This window comes from Opisthocomus hoazin, chromosome 1, assembly GCF_030867145.1.
Source record: "Opisthocomus hoazin isolate bOpiHoa1 chromosome 1, bOpiHoa1.hap1, whole genome shotgun sequence".
In the NCBI taxonomy this organism is placed as follows: domain Eukaryota; kingdom Metazoa; phylum Chordata; class Aves; order Opisthocomiformes; family Opisthocomidae; genus Opisthocomus; species Opisthocomus hoazin.
In genome coordinates this window covers 33,325,395-33,346,952 of record NC_134414.1, presented here as the reverse complement: position 1 = coordinate 33,346,952, position 21,558 = coordinate 33,325,395, and the positions used below count along the sequence as shown (strand labels likewise).

At 43.6% G+C, this 21,558-nt stretch overlaps 1 protein-coding gene across 3 annotated transcripts in view; it reads left to right on the top strand.

The window, feature by feature from the left end:
- The window catches only part of WDFY2 (WD repeat and FYVE domain containing 2), a 65,007-nt gene that overhangs the window by 36,077 nt on the left and 7,372 nt on the right, over positions 1-21,558 (top strand). For all 3 annotated transcript variants that reach the window (XM_075421200.1, XM_075421210.1, XM_075421221.1), the window contains exons 3-7: positions 3,740-3,813; positions 10,980-11,034; positions 17,720-17,870; positions 19,503-19,615; positions 20,559-20,685. In XM_075421200.1, the coding sequence (XP_075277315.1) occupies positions 3,740-3,813; positions 10,980-11,034; positions 17,720-17,870; positions 19,503-19,615; positions 20,559-20,685 (520 nt within the window). The remainder of the gene's footprint in view (positions 1-3,739; positions 3,814-10,979; positions 11,035-17,719; positions 17,871-19,502; positions 19,616-20,558; positions 20,686-21,558) is intronic.

Genomic DNA, 21,558 nt, shown 5'->3' with positions numbered 1-21,558 from the left:
TAAATTTGAACACCTGACACTGCTCCTTCACTTGGAAGGCTGGTAAGCTTTTGAGCCATGAGATATTAAAATTATACTGTGTTATTCACCAATTTCAAGAACGATCAGGTTTAATTTATGACTGAAGCAATACCAATTACATTGTTATCAGCCATGGCTTTAAGCTTGGAAATCGTAGGAAGGGCTCTGAGTCAGCCTCTGCACAGGTCTGCACTTGACTGGAAAAGATCATTTTGTCTGTTTCTGTGTGGATCGCCTTTTTGATGTTCCTCTGCTTTAGGTTCACCTTGGTTTTTGTTGTCTAGAGAACAACAACTATCCTGATGTTCTCTGTTTAAAAATGTAGTAGGCATGATGGTGCCTTTGTGCTACTTAGCAAGCTGTGAGTGGCAGTCCCACCTGTAGATACCCCATTAGTATGACTCGTGACTTTGGTTACGATGGTGCATGACCCACACCATTTTATGATGAGGAAGATGAGGAGTTGGGCCAAGTCAGCCGTGTGCTTTGGTCAAGTTCTGCACCTAGATGGGGCCATCAATGAATTCTGAACGTGAAACCCATTAAATACCTGGGAAAACAGATCAAGGTTGTAGATCCCTTCTGAGTAGGGACACTTGCTGCTGTTTAGAGGTGGGATTTCCCCATTTGCAAAGATTTATGCCCTGCCTATGGATGTTTCTGTGGCTGGGAAATTCTGGACAACACTGTGGCCACATTTTTGATCGTCTCCTCTAGCTCATGAGAAAGAGCGAGCTGTGGGTGTTATACACACAGTTATATCATCAGTAAGGCAAATTAGGTAAGCTGGAAACCTGGCTAAAGTGTCTCCTTCATGCCAGCATTGTCTCAATAACTGTATTAACAACAGACCTCTGACAAGCATGTTCACCCTCCTCATAGTTAGATGTGTGCCCTTGGTTACACATGTGTAACACAGATTATAGATGTGTAACCATGGTTAGATGTGTGACTTTTGGGCATTGTCTATGTAGGAGCAAGAAACCAACTTAGCAGACACAAATTTATCATAGGGAAAGGAACTGTAGTCAAGAGAAGTAAGCTTTGCAAAAAGAAAAGCCACCCAATAAGACCCAAACCCAACCAAACAAAAACCTCTCACAGATGTGGAATGGAGTAAAGGATTTATTGTAGTGAGCAACAGTGGAGTATCCAGTCTTTGGGGCAGATAATACACTGTCTGTCACAGCATGTTTTTCGTAGCTAACACTTTGCTTTGATCAAGAGGGTAAAAAAACTGCAAGGAAAAACATGCTCCTTCTGTCTTAAACTATGCCACTTTTAGGTGCTTCAAAGAGGGGTCCCTAAAACTGCAGGTCTAAAGTTTGTGTTTCTCTTCTACTTTTGTCAGCCTCTAATAGAGGTGACACACTGTTGAGAGCATGAAGTACGTAATTCGGCTTTTCCTCCATAGTGAATATTCCAAAGGTTAAAATCAGTGTGTATTTGCTCTGTGTTTAGGATAAAGGCTACAGCCAGACTTCTGCATCAGGATAGTTCAGATCAATCTTTTTCCACTCTGAAATCCAAATTATAGCTAGGTACTGAGTAGAGGGCCTTCAGAGCACTGATATTTTTCCTATTATTTTCAAAGGATCTTAAAAATCTCAGAAGCTTAGGGCTTGAGTATTTTTGGTTTGGGTTTTTTTGTTTTTTGTTTTCTCTCACTCTTCCAAATGAGCCCAAGTGCTTAACTATCTGAATGTCATCTTATTTTCACTACAGCATAAGCTGCTGCAGTCTTGTTGCAATTGGCATCACTTTAACTACATTAGTGTGGCTAGTGTGGACATAATGTTAGTGCTGACATAACGATTTTTCTGAGAGCACATTACTGAAGAATTCCCTTAGGAAAATGATTACAGAAAAATAAGTATCTTTACATTGCTACAACTGTGTACACATGGGTCTGGAATTTCGAAGTGACTTTTCTGTAATCAACCCGTGTCAAGCAGTTGCTTGCACCTTTTGTATTTGAAGTGTTTCAGGCTATTTGAGAAAAACATACTTCAAACAGCTGATTTACCTGAGACAACGTCTCTGCTAGCTGTTTATTGCCTTCAGAGTTACTAGCAGCTCTTTCAATGTATGCACAGTGTCTAGCGTTTGAAAGCTGATATGTAGAATATGCCTGTTCTGGCATTAAGTGTGTTTAAAAGGATTTGATATTTATTCTGCTTGGAAGTGCTTTTGTTTCTGTCTGTTTTTCCTACAACTGTCTCATCCTACCACAGCCCTAGGAGCCTCAATATAATAGTAATGCACCACCATCCAAAGGGACAATGCCTTTTCTGAGGGAGAGGTATAGGAAGGAGCCGTTTTGTCACTGCTAGTAGCGCTACTTTAAGTGTTTCCCTTCTGGCAGTTTCCTTGAACTGGAGCTTTTTCTTTGGTTTAATTCAGTTGGCCCTTCCAGGAAAGAAATAAATTGAGGTGCCTGTCTGGATGTGGATCTGGCAGGCTTTCTGCTTGAGGTTGGTTGGTCTTTAGGAAATGTTTCAAGGGGGAATCAATACTGAAGGTAGAACAAGTTTTGTTAAACAGTCAACATAGACTCTGCTTCATCTAGGTTTGCCGCCAACTAAACTATCGAGGAAGACTTGCTGAGCTATGGACTGTTTAATCCTAGGTGAGACATTACACAAATTGAGAATATATCAGATATACAGTACTGCAAAAGAGAGGACTCCGAGCTTGTTAGTGATAAAACCACTACGGGTAATCACAACAGAGAATAGAAACCAAGAGGGGGGGAAAAAAGCAGAACAAAAAGCACATCTGACTGTACTCTATATTTATCACAAGAATATGGTTTAAAAAACAGTCTTATCGCTATCGAAGGAGCAAGAATGCCTGCCCCTAGCTGCAGCTTGCAATTGCTGCTAAAAAATGGTTCCTGAAGGTTTCTGTTGTGACAGCAGCAGTCCCAGCTGCATACTGCTGTGTTCAGCACTAAAAACAATCTTCTTCTGAATGCAGCTTCACAATTTCTCCATTCAACCAAGCATAGCTCTTGAATTCTTGCAAGAAAATTTTGGATTTACCCTTGATGCGAACCCTGCCAGATCCTCGAGGGAGCGTAGTGTGACTGACTTGTGTGCAATTTAAGATTATATCCTGATGTTTGTTAGAGTATTATTGATATAATAAAACAATGGCTGGTTTTCAATGCAATCTTTTATTTTGGCCATAGTATGTGACACCATCATAGCATTGTCTGTGGTGAAACTAGAACAGGGCACAGCTGGATGCACAGTCCTTAATATTGGCTGATATGTTGATTCCTACACGTTAACTTGCTTACTGCAGGTATAGGGTAGAAGCCTCTGACATAATACAGTGTTTTCTTCTATTGTCAGTAAAGTTCAGGCAAACGTAAAAATCTAAATTATTCAGCTAAGTAATCTCAGATTATACTGAAATATCAGGTGTCTAATATCAAAACACCATCACTGCTCTTATATGACGTGCCTGTTTTCAGATGACTGGTAAGAAAAAATGAAGGAGCTGGAGCGAGAAATAGCCACTGTTCCATGTCCTAATAGGATAGGGTTGAATGAACTGCAAGACCACTTTCTTTTTTAATGCTTGTCTATTAGAAGGGGAGAAATGCTGAACAGCATCATAAAGCATGTTAGCTAGTTTTAGGCTTTCCAGAACTTCAAGAAAATGAGAATCGCAGTTTTGTTAACTTCATCAACATGTTCATTTTTTTCAGCTCCATGTTCATGCATGTCTTTTAACCCGGAAACCAGAAGGCTGTCCATAGGTCTAGACAATGGTACAATCTCAGTAAGTACATCCAAAGATTTCTAGTTGAAATGCTTCCCTTTTGAGAAGTATATGTGTGATGTTGTGGTGAGGATATTTTTGCTAGTGTTTGGGAGAGAGACTTTGTACTACTAGTGGAACCAAAGCTGTGGTGTAGAAAATGGCAGATTATTGCAAATTTCATTCCAACTGCCACAAAGAGATTGAGTGGGGTTTACAATATTTATTAGGCGACTAAACAAACTGTCTTAATTTGCATATCTCTAAAAAATAACAACGCAGAAAAACAGCTGTTGTTTTATTACATTGGAGTGCCTTGTTAATCATACCATACCAAAGTTTCCTGAAAGCAACAATTAAGAGGGGAGAAATCATCTTCTGAGAGGCAGAAGGTGGATTTATGCTCCATATCTGGCTGCTTTTCCAAACGTCAGGGTTCAGATTTTGTTTTCCTCTCACTTCCTTCAGAGGAGTTTCTCCTAACTGGCAGTGCTTTTGCTGAAAGATTTGGTTCATTAACATCTAAGAGAGATCTACGTGCCTGGAAAGGAAGCAGGGTATTAAAAGAAGCGTCTGTCTTTTAGATCCGGGACAGAGGGTAGCAGTTGACCTTATTAATTGGATTTTTCTTGTGGGATGATGAGTAAAGAGCTATATCACTTTGTGGAAGGGTCTGGGTCAGAGAGGTGTTTTTCACCTATGCCTCATCAATAGACTTCTCTTCCAGTTTTAAGATCATTTTACCATCATTTCAGATTTTTACTGCTGTTGTCTCTGCCTTATGGGCTTTGTAACTGAATGAGTGTTGGCAGGTTGACGTGAAGGGCACTAAAGCCAAGATCGTATTTGGGAAAAGCTGTGTGACCCTTTTAGCTGTTGCCTGTGAGCTGTGTCAAAGATGTGAAGGTTTTGACCTATAAAGCTATTAACGGCTAGCTAGCAGCAGAGATTTTTTTTGTGCCTGTAGGAGATTTCTCCTTTTGTATCTAGGAGATGGGAGAGATGCCAGAGAATTCCCTGAACCTCTGAAATTCCCTCCTTCCCACTCTCTGAAATAGCTGTAATTTGCCAGTCCTAGGAGAAACTTTTGTTTCCACCAGGCCTTTGAGGAATGTGAAGGCGACTGTAAATAAGGTATTTAAATACTCCAGCGTGATGGAGGAGATGTGTCCTTTGTCTTTGGGGCATTTTGCCTTGAGGAGTCAGAGGGTGCTTGAGTCTGAATGGAGTCAAATATTTTCCATTCTGAAGCTAAAGAAGGTAAATGAGATATGCAGGTGGTAAACCAACATGTGGCTTTGCTCACTTACAGGTATATACTGCCAGGTCTGAGGTAGATTCTATTTGTTGCTAGGCTGGGCTTTTCTCAGTCTTCTGGATACAAGTGGGAGAGGGGAAGGGCTTGTCTGTGTTGCTTGATTTAGTCCCCTGTAGCTGCAAGCAGTTGTGTGGTAGAGGACTGTGCAGAAAATGTGCTGCACAAACTTCCACGAGCAATGAAATATAGCAAACCTAAGACTTGTAAGAGAAGTCACAACTGCAATGTGCTACAAGAAGTGGTGGAGGTGGGAATGCAAGAAGAGCAAGGGTAGCCCCATATTTAAGTCCCAGCAATATTGGGGTGTTAGAAAAAATCCCCGGGTACTTGACAGCGGGTTACAACCACCCTCTGGAAGATGGGATAAATTTTCCTTCCTGGGCAGAGATATGATGACCAGTTTAGCACAGGAGTATACAAGCAGGGCACACTGACCACAAATTAAGAGAACTTAGTGCAGCAAGGTGACTGTAGTGCCCTTGCTTTTAACTGTGTGGCCCTCAATGGCAAAGTACAGGCAATTTACTTGAGCAGCTTGAAATATTTGGGAGTGAGTCAGCTGTTCCATGTTAGACTTGTGGTAATGCCCAGCACCCTTGTGTACACTGGGTGAAGGACCAAAAAAATTTCTGAAAATCATTCTGCATCTTCACTTTGTGTAGAAGGAAAGGATTCCTGGCAAGGGCTGTAAGCTGATATAATACTCATGAGAGTGCCACATAGTCTCAAACTAATCATTTTGCAGTACAAGGAAGTGCTGCTTTTACTTTGAGATGTAAATGGGGATGAGAAGTAGAACTGCCTTTTTTCTTTTACGTGAAAATTTTGTAAACTCTAGGGATTTTGGTTATAAGCCTGGCACCTCAGAAAGGGCATTTTGAGAAAAGGATGGGCAGCAATGCTATCGTCAAAGAAAGATATTCCAGCAAAGCCACCATGAGGTGAGCTGTATGGCCACCTTTCCTTGTGAAACAGGGTGACAATTTTTGGTTCTACAAGGATGAAGAGATTGTTTTCAAAGTTTTGTAACTTCTCAACATGAAGGCTGCACAAACATTTGTGCAGCACAATAGACCATTCTCTTGAGCGAAAGATTGTCTAGTATCTGGCTTGAAGAACAGTGGTACCTAAAGTAAAAAAAAGTTTCTAAGACTTTTTTTTTTTTTTTACATTCTGCAAAGCTTTTTTGAGAAGAAATGGAATTTCTGTTACTTTATGTCTTGGGTACTGCCTGAGGTCCATTTTGGAAGCCAAAAGACTTTATCATGGCCATAAATTCCTTGCTCTGAAGTGGAAAAAAACATGTTTGAATCGGTGCAAGTCTCTCAAGATACCACTACAAGAAGAAACAGAGGAAAGGTCTATTACTTGCAGTAGAGAGGAGGCTTCCACAGCTGAGATGAGACTCCTCACCTAATTTCATCCATCTGAAAGTTAACTTCCTAGATAAAGTTAACCATAAGGTTCTGCAGCCAGAAGAGGAGAGGTGAATTGCCTCTGGAGATACCCATGTTACTTACCGTAGAAACTGCCTTAGAATGGCATACGTCTCTCTCCCCATTTCTGGGGTGATTTAAATGATGGATTTAGTTTTCAGCTAGCTGAAGCTGAATCAAATTGATCTTTTTTGCTGACCGTGCTTGTGTCTAGATGAAGTAATTACACACTTCGAGCAGGGCCACAAGGAAAACACGGCATCAGAATAACCCCTTCAGAATTCTTCCTTGAGGATGGCACTTATTACGATAGATTCATCTTCCACATCATTTGATCTTGCAGGTGTCTACAGGTTTAGCCGTAAACAGCACTTTGAATACCTGAGACTGAGTCAGGCTGTACCTGCTGATATGCACCCTTGCTCTCTGGCACTGTGGGAAGCTTACTGTTTTTTGCTTCAGGAAAACTACATGATGGTTTCTGTCCCCTCCCAGTTTTTGTACTTTATAAAGTGAAAACACTGTAATAATTTTCTAGCCTTTTCTTTGCAACAGACATAGATGTAGGGCCTTACAGTGGATTTAAGAGTCTTCATTTTCTTCCATTTATGGAAGTGGGTTTGTTGCTCTCTGCAAGACGTGTTGAGAGTACTGACAAAGCCAAGCCTTTAATGAGATCCGCAAGGTGCTGTCAAAATTGTATAATCTCTCAGAGTACAAACTGTAAATTCTCTGGGATGGGAACTAGGTTGTGAATTGTCAACATATAACTAGTACATAAAGATTATTAACTCTCAGAAATGGATTTACTTGCCTAAGCAGAGGGCTCTAGTGCTAATTTGGGATACATCAGTTGGCATCCACCTGCAGTTCTGGAAAGGCATGGGTCTTCCTCAGACCCTGGGCCATGTCAGCCAGCGCCACGGCCAAGGACTCTGAAATGGCACCCACCTGAGTATGGGGTTTGTTTGCCTTAACAAGAGTACTTGGAAAAATGCTGATAATATTCCCAGGGTGAGGATTTTCAAAGGTCTTAGGCTCAAGAGAAGTTTGTGGTGGATGTATTTCAGTGTGAGGGAGGCGTGTTCCATGAAGGTACAGTTGAGAGTCTTCGTACAACAGTGGGCACTAGATTGGACAGTCTTTTCAGATGCTGAAGACTTCTTTCTGCTTTGTGAAAGCTTTCATGGTACCAAGTCACTCTTGTAATAATAAGCTTACCTAAAACAGCCAAGACTGATCGCTAACATTTTCAGTATGGCAAAAAAGGTAGTAAAGTAGCTCCAAAAAAGCCCTCTAAAGAGCAAAGAGCAATCTTGCTAGAAAAAAATGTTTTTACTCTCTGTAAGGAAGGGTTTTAGTTTTGCCATCCTGAGCGCTCTGACATATCCCAGCCTCTCCTGCGCAAAAGGGCTCTCACAGGACTCAGACATCTTTCTTCGTTCTGTTAACAAGCACTGACTGAGCTGTGTGGGTGACCCCAGCCTTTCTAGCTCATTAAGAAGAGCCGAAAAGCTGCCTAATGAGAAATGAGTGTCAGCAGCTCTGAGAGGAACAAAACATATACGTATGGAAGGATAAAAAAAACAGTTTCAGCTGGTACAATGTTAAAGAGATGTAGTCGGTGTTTTTGTAGTGCAGATGACACAATGTGTGTGCAATAGGGCATGAATTTCTTGAGCAAGGTGCCCTGTGCTAAAATTTCTGTCTGTTGATGCAACTAATACATTTGGCCTGGAGAGGAAGAGGGGAATGAGTGCAATGGAAGAACATGTGATAGTGCAAAGGGGAGCAGGGAGTAAAAGACCTAGAGAAAGATTAGAAAATGTAAAACAAGAAAATGAATTGCAAATTATCATACACTTTCAAAGGAAAAAAACGGGAAGCAAGATGTCTTCAGAAAAAAAAAAAATATATCCAGTATTCAGGTTAATGTAATTGTATTTATTTTGTACTGTGTTTATCTCTTTGGATGGAGCGGTGTATTAATAGTACACAGCTGTGGTTTGTGTTAGAGCATACAGAGCAAATCAATACTTGGGTAAACCTTACGAAGTGCAGTTGTGTTTGATTCACTGTATTATAATGGAGACACTCAAATGCCTTTTCAGTCTTCCACTGCAACTGTGGGACTGTTCAGATGACAACGGCCACATCACATTTATCAAGGGAAAAATGCAACTTAAAACGAGAATGCAAAGCATGCTCTTCATCCCACCTGAAGTCACCAGCGTCTGTGTCCCACCACAGTGAAAGCTGGGGTCAGTACCAGGACAGCCACATTGGTGGGAAAGACAGATGTATTGTGGGAAAGACAGATGTATTGTCCCACCATGTGTTGCAGAAGTTGAAGCCGTTTCTTTTCAGTTAAGACAGCAGAAAGTTAGCATTCATAGCAAAGGGCCTGGCTTCAAGGAGGCTTTGTAATAAAGCATTTCATGTGGTGATTTAGCATTGTTCAGTCAGTGGTTAATGGAAACCACTTCCCCTGTAGGTAGCTAGGGAGGTACAGCAGATTTTTAACGTTCTGTGGTTTGTAGAGTTAAGGTGACCCTGGTATAGAAATCCAGCTGACTTAGTTGATTTGTTACTGCTGTTTAAATAACACTCCCCACTGTTGTCGTTAGCTGCCAGGGAAAAGCTAATGGGAGGTGGAGCAGATTAAGGGAAGGAAGATGAAGTAGAGCAATTCAGGAGAAGGTATTTATAACTAACTTATGAACAGAGACTTGGAAACAGCGAAACACATAGCTGCCTCAACTTGCAGTTGTTTTCCTGGAAGCTGGGCACTGTAGATGTTCCACATATGAGTGTTGTAGCCTCTCCACCTTGGTGCCAAGCAGTAGGTATGATGTGTTGGGGAAATCCTGGTGTTGGAAAGCCGTGCAGATTTGCTATGGTGACCCTATAGAAAATACAGAGTGATTATTTTCTTTTAATTCCTGTTTGGAAACTGTGTGTAAATACCGGCTTTTCAGTGGTTAGAATGTCTTCTCATGCTCTTCTGCACTAAATGTTTGGTTTGCCTTAAATATAGTATAGTCTGTGGGGTCCTGAAGTTCAGTCTTCTCTACTGTTGCACAGTGCTTTTGGCAGTGCTTACACATGAATATTTCACAACTGTATGCTTTAAAATTTAGCTTTTTTTTTGTTTATAACGCTTCTCTTATTTTCATCCTATTTCCAGATTAAATGAGTTATGTTCTGCTGCTTCTGTCCCCAAGCTAGATTAGCTCAGGGAGTTTCTGTGTAGTTTGCTATAAATTATTAATATGATGCGTTTTTACACTCCTCATTTTCCCTTTGTGTTTCTCTGAGTATGTGGTGTATGCATGTAGATACCTGACAGCAGTTTGAAAGCTAATTCCTGCGGCGGTGCTGCAGAGCCTGCCCTTTGCCCGAGTGCTTCCTCCAGAGATGCTGCAGGAGTTTTGTTCAGGTCACTCTGGTTCCCCGGCTTTGAGCAACCTCTGCTCTTCAAAACCATCAGCAGGGATGCCCAGGTGCTCAGTCAGTTTAACCACACGGGGTTTTTCCAGGAGCCAAGGCAGACTCTTAGCTGCTGTTTTCATCATTTCCTCGAGCGACAGCTGGCTCGGCGGTTAAACAGCAGCACCAAGGCAGCAGGACCACAGAGCAGTGCCCATGGGTGGGCTCTTCCTTGGCTGCCGGAGCGAGCCCGGCTCAGTCACACCACGCAACTCTCCCCAGACAGCCACAGCCCCTGCTAAGCCACCTTCCATCCCATGCTCAACTGCTTGTTAGCCACAATGAAGCAGTAGCAAAGCAAGTCAGTCTGCCTCTGAGATACCAGGATAAATATTAACCAGCAGTGGGATAAAATCAAGGCGGGGGAGGGGAAAGTCTGGGTTTCTGTTTGTCTGAAGAATGGAGAGAGTTTCAAATAGAAACCCGAAATATATTCCCATCATGGATTATTGGCACCTAGTTTGGAAAGAGCAACTTCAGGGGGCTCTGACATATTTATATTGAGTTTCCTGAGTGTTCAGGTTGGAGTGTAGTGTAGTGGAGTGTAGCTGTGTCCATGTGCAGGTTTCTGCCCAGACAGCCGTGAGCAAGAAGTGTTTGCTACATGCCAGATCTCAGGTCTCTCATTTCGTGGCACCTCAGCTCACAGCCAGCCATTTCTGTCAGCTTTTTTGACTTCTTTTTTTAATAGTTCCTCTTTTATCTCCATCATTCTGTTCAGAAGCACTCGTGATGTTTTTCCCTAGGCAGCTTTAAAAAGTGAAATAATATAGGTTTTTTGATGGAGGCACTCAGAATTAGCAAAAGTTATAGACAGGCCTGTGGTTGCAAAGAAGGGAGAGCTTACCTTGGTAAGGAATTCAGATGAAAACACTTGCAAACACTTTCAAACGCTTTACATCTCTAAGCACTGTTTCTTTTGTTTTTTCTTTTCCCTCCCTCAGGAATTCATTTTATCAGAAGATTACAACAAGATGACACTAGTGAAAAGTTACCAGGGTAAGAACCAAGATCCGTGTTAATTGGTTTGTATTGTCATTTATTTTTGTTAATGTTCTCTTAAGGAGTGTGAATGGAGAGAAGTCTCCTTTACAGTGATTGATTTTTTTTGTTTTTAAACTAATGTAAATGCTGGTTTTATCAATAGATCAATAATGTGCTTTGTTCTGAGATTACAAGACTTCTAAACAGCTGTTTCATGTTCTGTTTGTCCTTTTAAATGTTCCTTTGGAATACCATTCTAGACAGCAAACTGTACATAATCCAGACCACATTTGGGGAAGGGGAGTATTAATTTTTAATCTTTAGTAATCCAGTGTATCTAATGAAACAATTCAGGAAACTAACCCATCTTTTAAGGCTGAGGCATTTAGGACTGTAGCTTTTGGGGTTAGTCCGGTTATATTTCAATAACTGCGCGCTTCAGTAATCTCAAGATTATCAGTGAATACCTGTCATAGTAAAAGGTCAAGAAATGCTAATCCATACTTTTTCTAATTATATTCTGGTATGCACTAATGTCGTGTTTTAAGAAACCTAGCTATTTATCCTTGTTAAACCTCTATGGGACACTGTGACTGGGACAGGTATTCTTATAAAAGTAACAAATATGTGCGACAATTTATTCTTATATCTCTTTTGCTGTTAGACAAAGAGGTGGTGTGATATTATATGGTATCATCATATTATATGCTAAGCATTATGTTTCTATACAGAAGTCTCTGACATGTTGGCTTGAGATTTCTCACGTACATTTTAAAATATGTATTTACTTATGTATTTTGAGTTTTATACCTTGAAAGGCTGAGAGGATAATTTAAATCTCTAAATGGAGGCTCTGGGGATCCCTTTGTAACATTTAGATCTTAAGGTATGAAGAGAATCTTGATTTTTGCAGAGCACGGCTAACATGCATTGGCTTTTGAGCGTTTTACTTCAGCTATTTCATGAATGCCTGGTGTGTTGTAAAACTAAGCAAGAATGCCTGCATTTTTTCTTAGCGTGTGAAAACTGAAGAAAAATATCCAATGATGATAAAATATATATGTGAATCGTAAATAAGATTGCTGCAGTCTGACTGTACAAGTCTTTAGTATCCGAATTTGTGATTGCTCCACTATCACCAAAGTCTGACAAACCCAGGTTTCATATTTAGGGACTGTTGCCCTGAAAAGTCCTACTGACTGTTCTGTAGCCCCCTTTGTTATTAGCTCGTCCATTTTCATGCTTGGATTCAATCTTGCAGGCTAATCACAGCCTAGGAAGGGTGAGCTTAAGTCTTCTGTGTATGCAGAACGACATATGCATGAGACCACCTGCCTTGCTGAGCTCTTCAGGGAAAAAGCTGAACACTTTGGAGGGGGGAAACATGTATCTTGACAGTATGGCAGGACAGCCAGTTGACTGTGGCAGCCCGCCCAATGCTTGGGGACCATATATACACAAATTTTAAAAAATGAAGGAAAATGAAGGCCGTTCTCCTGGCCCTGTGCTGCAGTGTGCCAGATGTGCTGCTGCTGCAGAGCACTGGAGGAGGCCTTTGGATAGGAAGGTGCCATGGAGAACCTCCATGGGTTGTCCTGTGTGAGAACCCCAGGAGTTCAGATGGCATCCCCCAAACACTGCACAGCAGATGACTCTAATGAGGGTCCGCTAACATTAGTAGAGAGGCAGCACAACTGACCACAGTTCATATGGAGTCGCCTCCTTCCTAGACTGCCTGTCTCAGCATGGGAAGGTTTTTGATCTGTTCAGGTCATTTTGTCCCAGGACCCTCAAACAAGGTGTTAGAAGGTTTTATATAAAAACTGTGGACTTATTTTAGGGCAAGAGAAGTAATACTTGTGCCCAGAATGGGCATCATTTCAGATCTAGCCCAAACCACAGCGATCACTGAGAGTGAACAGAGTGAACAGCGTCTGCCTTCAGATGCTTAAGCCCAGTGCGATGCTCACTGCCTCCTCCATCCCTCGGGGCACAGAGCCCCTGCCCTGTTTTCCTCTCTCACTTCCAGAGTTTGATGCTTGGTCTTTTCCTTGTTTAAGCTGCTGAAAGCTGTATTCCCTTAATTTAAAAAATAGTGGCATTTTGAGAGTGACGTAGTTTGAGGAGTGGAAAGAAAATGTATTGATTCCAGGCTGCTGGGATCCCCCAAATTCATGTGTGTCAGGGTGTCTGTATAGTAATCCCCTCCGTGCAAAGGCTAAGGAAGCAGTGGAGCTGGTGTTCTGCTTTCTGCACATTGCCAGCCACATGGGCAAAAGCACCCTCAGGTACTGTTGGAGGTGGGTTTTTTTTGTCTTCTTCTTTCTCTTCTTTTTTCTCCCCCCTGCTCCTGGCTTAGGGCAGCCAGACTGCTGTTAGTGCTGCAGGTGGGAATGGCAACCAGAAAGACAGGTCCCTATTCATTGCTACATGATGGACAAGACTCAGTGAAGGTCCGTTCAGATTTGGTAGGAAACTCCATGGAATAGCTGTCAGCCACAGGCTCCTACATCTCCATTGGACCGTGCACCGGGAGGCACTTCTGTGCTCCTCACAGTTACCTCCATGCAGGACACTGGATCTGGGCTTATTGAGGACTTCACTGGGACCAGAGTCCCACAGCACTGCTGGGACCCAGCAAGGTGGTCAGGGCTGCATGTTCACCATGCTTTGTGGAGAATATGCAAGAAAGGGCCACTTGGTCCTTTGGGTAGGCATGTCATGGTCCAACAGAGATGAACTTTCCTCACCTGGTCCAGGGTGAGTCCCCTCCGCAATCCCATCCCAGTAGTACACCTTCCTCACATGGCTGTGCCAAGGGATAGGGGTTGGCACAAGCATCTCAGCAAAGCCTTAGCCTTCAGGCAAGGAAAAACATAATTAAAAAGGACCATGTAGTTTTGCTGAGTATGGTGACCTTCTAGTGGTTCATTTGTTAAAAGCCTTACTTTAAAAAGTGTTGGGTGTTTGGTTTTGTTTAAAGTTTTCAAGTAAGGCCTTTACATTCTTTAAAGATATTTTAGGGGGAGTAAATCATTTTATCTAGTCTACCAAGGAGCTTTAGATTAGCCATGCTGGCTGGTTTTGCCTGTGCTAGCTTTGTTTGTAAATGTTCTGCAATGCCCGGTGACTGGCTGGCTATTGATCGTGTCCCACTACCAGGTATTATTACAAATAGCTGAAGCTACTGTAGTGATTAAAGGACACTAACTGCATCTTGAAAGGCCACGAATATGTCTGCCAAATGGTCTGCTAGTGACAGAGGATGACAGCATGTGCATAGGCTGTCCTGTGGTCTTGGCAGGGGTCTGTGGCCAGGTCCAGTGTTGTGCGGCAGCCCGACGCCGGCAGTGTACGTGGGCAGCCATGCTCTGTGGAGGTTTTGCTGCGACACTCTGTCTGGAGTTGCAAAACCTGTTTCTTGAAAGGTATCAAACCACAGAGACTGGGGATGTGACACAGTGTTAGTCAGGACTCCGGGGCGGGTCATGGGACATTGGCCTCCTGCAGGCACCAACTCCTTCCCTTGTGTGAGGAGGGGTGGTGCAAGAGTTTGAACAGTGCCATTTGGGACGCTCTGCGAGTGGTGAAGAAACCTGTTTGGTATGGACTGGACAAGTCCATACCCCCTCTGGATGATCGAACAGATCCTGTTTTTTTTTTTTTTTTTTTTAAACAGGTTCTTGTTCTACCAAGCAGGATTTGTAGACCTGCTTCTGCCCCGTGCTTTCTGCAGCCTGCCCATTTCAGGGGTGTCCCCCTGCCTCCTTGCTTTCAGGCCAGCTCACGCCATGTCCTTACTTCTGCTTTCCCCTATGCACAGCCTCTTCTCTTATGATTTTCTTACACATGTGAAGCTTTTCTTTCTTACTACTAATTTCCACCTCTCCTTTGGTGTTTGCTGCTGCTTTTAATTGCTTTAACTCTCCCTTTCACCCAGCACAGCCTCTTGCCCTGCACTGTGCACTGGCTGTGCTTCTCGAACCTTTGCCTTTGCACACGGCGCAGACCCTCCTTTCCCCTGCGCTCTGCTGCTGGCATCTCGGCGTGCAGCTCCTGGCTGCAGCTGCTTTTCTCCAGGCAGGGTCCCTCCATCCTCTCTCCAACCTGCTCCTTGCAGAGTGCTTGCTGCTGCTTTCTCACAGCAGGAGCGCAGCTCCCCTGCTCCCGCCCACCCTCCTGCTGCAGATGGACCTGCGCCCTTCTCCTGTCTGCTGCTTCTCTACCTTCTGTACAGTATAAACTTCCCCCGCACACGGGCTCTCTTGTGCTGGCTTACACAGATCTGCTCTTGCCTGGTGCTTGCTGTGACTTCTTCTGTGCTGGGATCACATTCACCCTCCATTCCTTCTTCTCTATCCTGCTGTTGTTGCAGTGAGCAGCTTTGGAAGTGTTTGCTCTACATTTTTTTCTGCGCACAAATGGTGATCAAACCTTCTGTAGATGAAGGACCAGCATGTTGTTCACTGCTTTATGACCCTGAAACTGTGTTAACCTTAAGGCTCATACCTCTTCCTTGCTCCACTATCAACTTCCAACCTTCTGGAACTTTGCTTCTTTCAGCCTGACATGGGTCAAATTTCCTCTAAAAGACAAGTAACTGTCTGCACGCATTCGTCCTCTCCTTCCTCCCTTACTTAGGTGTTCTCCACTGTGCTCTTTCACTTGGCTCAGGGGTTTCTGCCATCAGTGTGTGTGTGGTGGCACCAGGTAGTATGTGCAACACTTGCAGATGAGCAAAAGAGTGCTGAACTGAAAGCTCTTTTGGGGGAGGGAGGATAAGCAAAGTTATCACATACCTCCCACCTCTTGGCATGTACACATTTCTTTAGTGTCTACTCCTTACTTGCCAGACAGCTGCCTCACCATCCACAGGTAGTACTTCTAGCAGAAGGTACAAGCCTTGCCTTTTAGGAAACATTTTGGGAGGAGACAGGAGGAGATTTAGGAGAGCTGGGTGGTGCCAGCTATCCCCACAGCCAGTTCAAACCATGGGAAGCTGACACTAGCAGGAGCAGTTGCCACATGCTGAGGAAATGTTCCTTGAACAGCCTGATCTCCGCCAACTTTGCACGTCGTGTGGAAGCGCATGGGTCTGTCTGCGGCACTGCTGGTGCACGCAAGCCCCTGGGACACGTACACGAGCCCATCGAGTGCTTGTAGCAGCGTGTGTCCCTTCATGGCCCTTCCTGCGGTGCACCACTCCACCAGCTAGTGCGAGTGGTCCTGGGGAGACCAGCAGATAGGTAAAGACAAGCATTAGTCACCCAGGGGGTCACTGAATTTCTTCTTGGAGAAATCTGGAGAGCAGAGAGGAGAGAGGGTCTGTGTAGAAGAGCTCAGGTGACTCCTGGGTGGTCCCCATCCTGCTATCTGGATTACAAACCTGGAGTTTAAAACTGTGTGGAAACGAGAGCCAAAATCTGAGCTCTTCTATGGGCAAGGGGGGAAGCATCTGGACACAGTTCATGTCTGACACTGTAAACTGGTCTGGCTGCCAATCACAGTTACGGCAACTTGTGTCAATGCCTCTGTTGTCTTTTCTCCTCAGGGAATCTGAGTCTAAAAAGTGGTGTGGAGCAGGGGCAGATGTGGGCTCGTGCAAGCCTCCTCTTCTTTGCTACAGCTAGTTCCCCCTCGTGGGGTTTGAGCACAGCTCTCATCTGTGCTGTGAGTTTGCATGGGGCAGGCAGCAATCTTCCCATACCGTTCTGAGGAATTTCTCTGCGTTTCAAATGGAGATTTCTAGCTGGTTTTTAAGCTTCCAAAGATATTTAATCTTTCCAGTGTGTCAGCTTTTACACAACCAGACACAAGCAGCCTGCTTTGTGCGACACATGTTGCTGGGTCTCAGAACAGCAATAAACCAGTAGGGCTGTAGGCTGACGAGTATGGCATTTGCTGCTAAGTTATAGCTGGGAGTAATTCTGCGTGTCTTTCCAGCCACTTGTTTTATTAAAAAGTCAGCTCAATCAGTACTTCACGACCAAGCCCACTGTTTTTTTCATACGAAAAAATGTCTATACAAGCCTGGGTTCCCTTGCTTTCATGAAAAGCTTTTGATGGCTTTAATTAGGCAGCAGTAGACATTTATTCCTTCAGCTGTTTTATTCATCTTGCCCAGCTGTGATATTTTTAGGGTTTTTTTTTAATTTTGTTTTATTCCAGTTTCCCTTTTAGCTGGTTTACATGCAATGCTAAAACTTCCCTTTGGTGCAGGGTTGTGCCTGTGCTGTAACTCATCATTCTGCTGGGGTACCACCATCCGCAACCCAGACCCACCAAACCTCACAGCAGGGGGAGCGGCAGCGTAGGCATCTGCACTGCTGTTGCAAAACCAGCTCAAAAGAGGTTTAAGTAGAGCCCAGAGTGCTTTACACAGTGACAGCTTTGTTGGTGATGATACGATGATGGACGGAGGTGCTACTGTAGAAGATAAATGGCTGCAACAGGCATGGAAGGAATTAAGTCTCACTTCTGCTCTTTCTCATGCAAATGCTGAACACGCAGAGCAGGGGCCTTAGGAGCTTGCATGGTAGCTTGTGTCAACAGGATTATTAAACATCAGCTGCTTCTGTAGGGGAGGGTGAATGGCTGAGTAGGGAGTGGAGGAACTGGGTGCAGCTGGTACGTACAGTGGTCTTCTGCCACCACGTTCTTCTCCGCAGTGTGATCATATGTCTGTCTGCTTAATTTTCAGCTCATCAAAGCAGGGTCATGATGATTCTGTTTGTCCTGGAGATGGAGTGGGTGTTAAGCACCGGACAAGACAAACACTTCACGTGGCACTGTTCAGAGAGCGGCCAGCGGCTGGGAGGGTACCGCACCAGCGCAGGCGCCTGTGGCCTGCAGTATCCTTTGCTGAGCTCTCAGGCTTGTATTTCTGCACTTCAAACAACCTCTTTGGTTTATTTTTCTAGTTGCCCTTCAAATTTTGTGCCTGGGGTAGGTTTGGTGCTTTGTGAGAGAAACCGTTATTTAAAGCCAATCTTAAAAGCTGTCTGTGCTCCTTGCTTTGTCTCCTTAATGCATGGTGGCATATTTAGGTCTCAGCATTTCTGAGCAAAACAATGAGCGATCTGCAACCTATTGTGGTCTGCTATTGTAATAAATATGGACAGGGCCTTCATTTAAACATGCAGGGCATGCTTTCTTCGAAGAATTACAGTGGCAAAGTAGGTCAGTGATCAGATCAGCTTGCCTGTGTGTATGCATGGTAAAAATTAAATGACTTTAATATAAAATAATGAGTACTCGTCCTTCACTCTGGAACAGCCCAGTATGTATTGCAAATTTGGGTTAACTAAGGAATAAATGGCTCCAGAAATGGCACTCAAGTGGCTTATTCACCTAGAGCTGCCCCAGCTGCCTGACAATAAAAAATATTAATTCAACTTTATTGCAAATGAAAAGGGAAGTGGAAAAGTATAAGCTCTTAGGCTGAAACCAGGGGCTAGCATAAACAGACGTTTTAGTGCCCAGTAGTACATGTGGTATAGATGATGTGTGTTTTGCTAGTTCCTGGGAAGTCAGACTGACTCAAAATTACTGTCTGAACATGGACTTGCTTTATATCATCCGGTCATTCAGGCAATCTAAATGGCGTAAAGACTGAACTTAATTTTTAATTGAATGATAAATACTTTTGAAAGCATGATGCAAGAATTTATCCTACATTTCCTGAACCTCTCTAGAGAACGGAGCATTTCGAGTGATTCAAAAGTTTGGAGGACACTTTAATTTGGGTCATCACATCACGCTAGTGGAGGGCAGGGGAAGGGAGAATCATTGAAAAATACTGCAAAAAGCTTGGCAGAACCAGAAACATGGTTTTTTTCCCCCCAGTGCCCTGTGTGCATAAAATCAGTGCTAAGCAATTGCTCCTTAAATATCCAGTATGGACCCTGAATGTGGAATTAAATTAGATGAAGAGGTCAGAATCTGTCCAGATAGGTGGTTCCAGCAGGTGGTTGAATGGGTGCAGATTTTATTCAGTTTAGAATATGTTATGTGATGCACCTGATGTAGCTGACACTTTCCCAAATACGACATAAAACAATACTCCTTCATTGTATTTGTAAACTTAACCATTAAGAAGGAGCACAAAACTAGCAACAGTTATTTTATAGAATTTTGGGAAGGCAAAGAGAGAGTGGACACCATCTAACTCTAGCACCTGAGTTAGAGAGACTGGGGAAATGACTCTGTTCATGGCGAAGGGCTACTTCAAAGGTGTTTCATAATAAAAACACAAATTGCATGCTCTGGAATAGTGTAATATTTTTTCTCTTTGGTTTACTCAGGTACGCTACTAATATGAACAAGTATGAGCTTGATGCCTAAAAGTACACTCCGAATACCTTCTCGAGACTGAAGTGCTGCTCACGAGGTTGCACTGTACTCATGTTAGAAGAATTAACAAGTCATGAAAGGAATGCAAAGCTTGTATAAGCAATGTCTTTTCCTCAGCATTTATCCATCAGATTCGATGTGGAAACCCGGCACGTGTTTGTTGGTGATCATTCTGGGCAAGTGACCATACTCAAACTAGAGCAAGAGTCCTGCAGCCTTGTTACGACATTTAAGGGACACACAGGTAAGGCCTCAGGAGGAGATCCAGTTTGGTTCTTCATCTGTGCTCAGTGTCACGGTGGTTTGACTCTCCTGTGAAACACTAGGATGGCTTGTGTCAGTGCGCAGCATGGAAGGGAGATAGACCTTACACTGTCACTACAGCTCAGGGAAGTTTATTCTTTATTGGTAAAAACGAGAGCGATCAGCCTTCTGATCAGAAAACTTCTATGGCAGAAAATGCCACAATCAGTAGCTGCTAATTAAAGCCAAGTGAGAATAGAACAAGTTGTGGTAATTCTGGGGCAAAAAGGATGCTCCTCAAGGAAAGACTCATATTGGTAGGCACTTTTGTCCAAGTGGAATAGGAACATCTTGGAGGCACTAACTGCTTGTTTCACTGCTGGGACTTGTGCCCCATCACACTTTAAAAACAGCAAGCCTGGGATGTGATCCTGCCATCTAACAGAAGAAATGGTGGTCATTCCTTAGCATTTTCTCTCCATACCCCTCCTCTCTGATTGAATGCTGATAGCTCAGTCACAAGGTAGCACAAGGTAGTTCAATCCTCATGCTAGGATACTGTGGAGATGCCTGTAATATTCCACACTTGCTTCTCGTTTATGATAAAATCTATCTCCTGGGAATGATGGAGATGAAAAGCTGTACAGCCACACTGTGACCACCCTTCTACCATGCTTTACTGCTTGGTGGATTGATCCATGTGAGTGGCAGTGGAGCCCTCTGCCCATGGAGGAGTAGGATGGGGCTTTGGTAGGTTTTCTAGTCTGTTAGTTTTCAACTGGCAAGCACAGTGGCTGCATGGCCGTTGCTAGATACATGCCTTTTAATCACTATCTCTCCACATTTTTTGTTCTATCTGTGTATATATATATATATATATAGCTACAATTCCTCACTTCCACTTCCTGTAATGAAATTACTGTTGTGTGCATCTCCCATTTCAGGTGGTGTCACTGCTCTCTGTTGGGACCCAATACAGCGAGTTTTATTCTCAGGCAGTTCTGATCATTCCATTATAATGTGGGATATTGGAGGAAGAAAAGGAACAGCCATCGAGCTGCAAGGACATAAGTACGTTCAAAGCCCTTCCTCCTGCTTTTATGTGAGAAAAGCTTACGGCAGAGGCCACATCTGGAAACAAACAGCCCAAAGGGTACAGCCTTCACGTGCTCAAGCCTGTATGTGTACCTCTGTGGTCCATATACAACTGGAATAAGTTGCTTGTAGTAAGTTTTTTCGGTGTTAGGCCCACAGGCTGATTTGAGAGTCTGCAAAGGGTGATAAAGGAAAGCACAGTATCTCTAGTCCTGAATGTGTTATGCCAGAGCTCACACCTTTGTTGGAAGGGGGAAGGTCCTCAAATGAGAACAGCTGCAGAGAAATTCTCGCTTTCCAGGCGTCACGGTTTTTGCTTCCCCTAGAGGGAGCATCAGCCTTGGACAATCAGTCCCTTTTTCCGCCATGCTACCTTTCTCCATGCCACTCTACCTACAGCCTGAATTCTGAGTAATGTGCTTTGCCCACAGGGGCCTTCACCATCTCCTCAATGCAAAGAGGCTTCCTCCTCGCATGTACGGACCTCACGTTTGCGTAGCATAGTAGATGTCTTTGAAGAAGAGTAAGCCTGTGCTGAGCACTGAGTGGAGGTCGGAATGGCTGTAGTTGCAATGATCTCCTAGCCTTTTAACACTGGCAATGTGACAAGTTTGTCTCAGTGTATCGGGAGTGCATTTATGTGGGACTTGCGTGCCAGGCTTAGGTCCGGCAAGGCAAAATTCTGTGGTGGTTTTGGTCTAAGAGTTCCTTACACATTCGTACGTTTCTTCTGGGTGATGCTGCGCTCTGCTGAGCGATTTGGATGCTGCTGGGATTTCAGAGCACTGCAGAGCTCTTGCTGAAGTTCCCAGACCACCCTCGTACCCTGTCAGTGGTGCTTGCTAATGC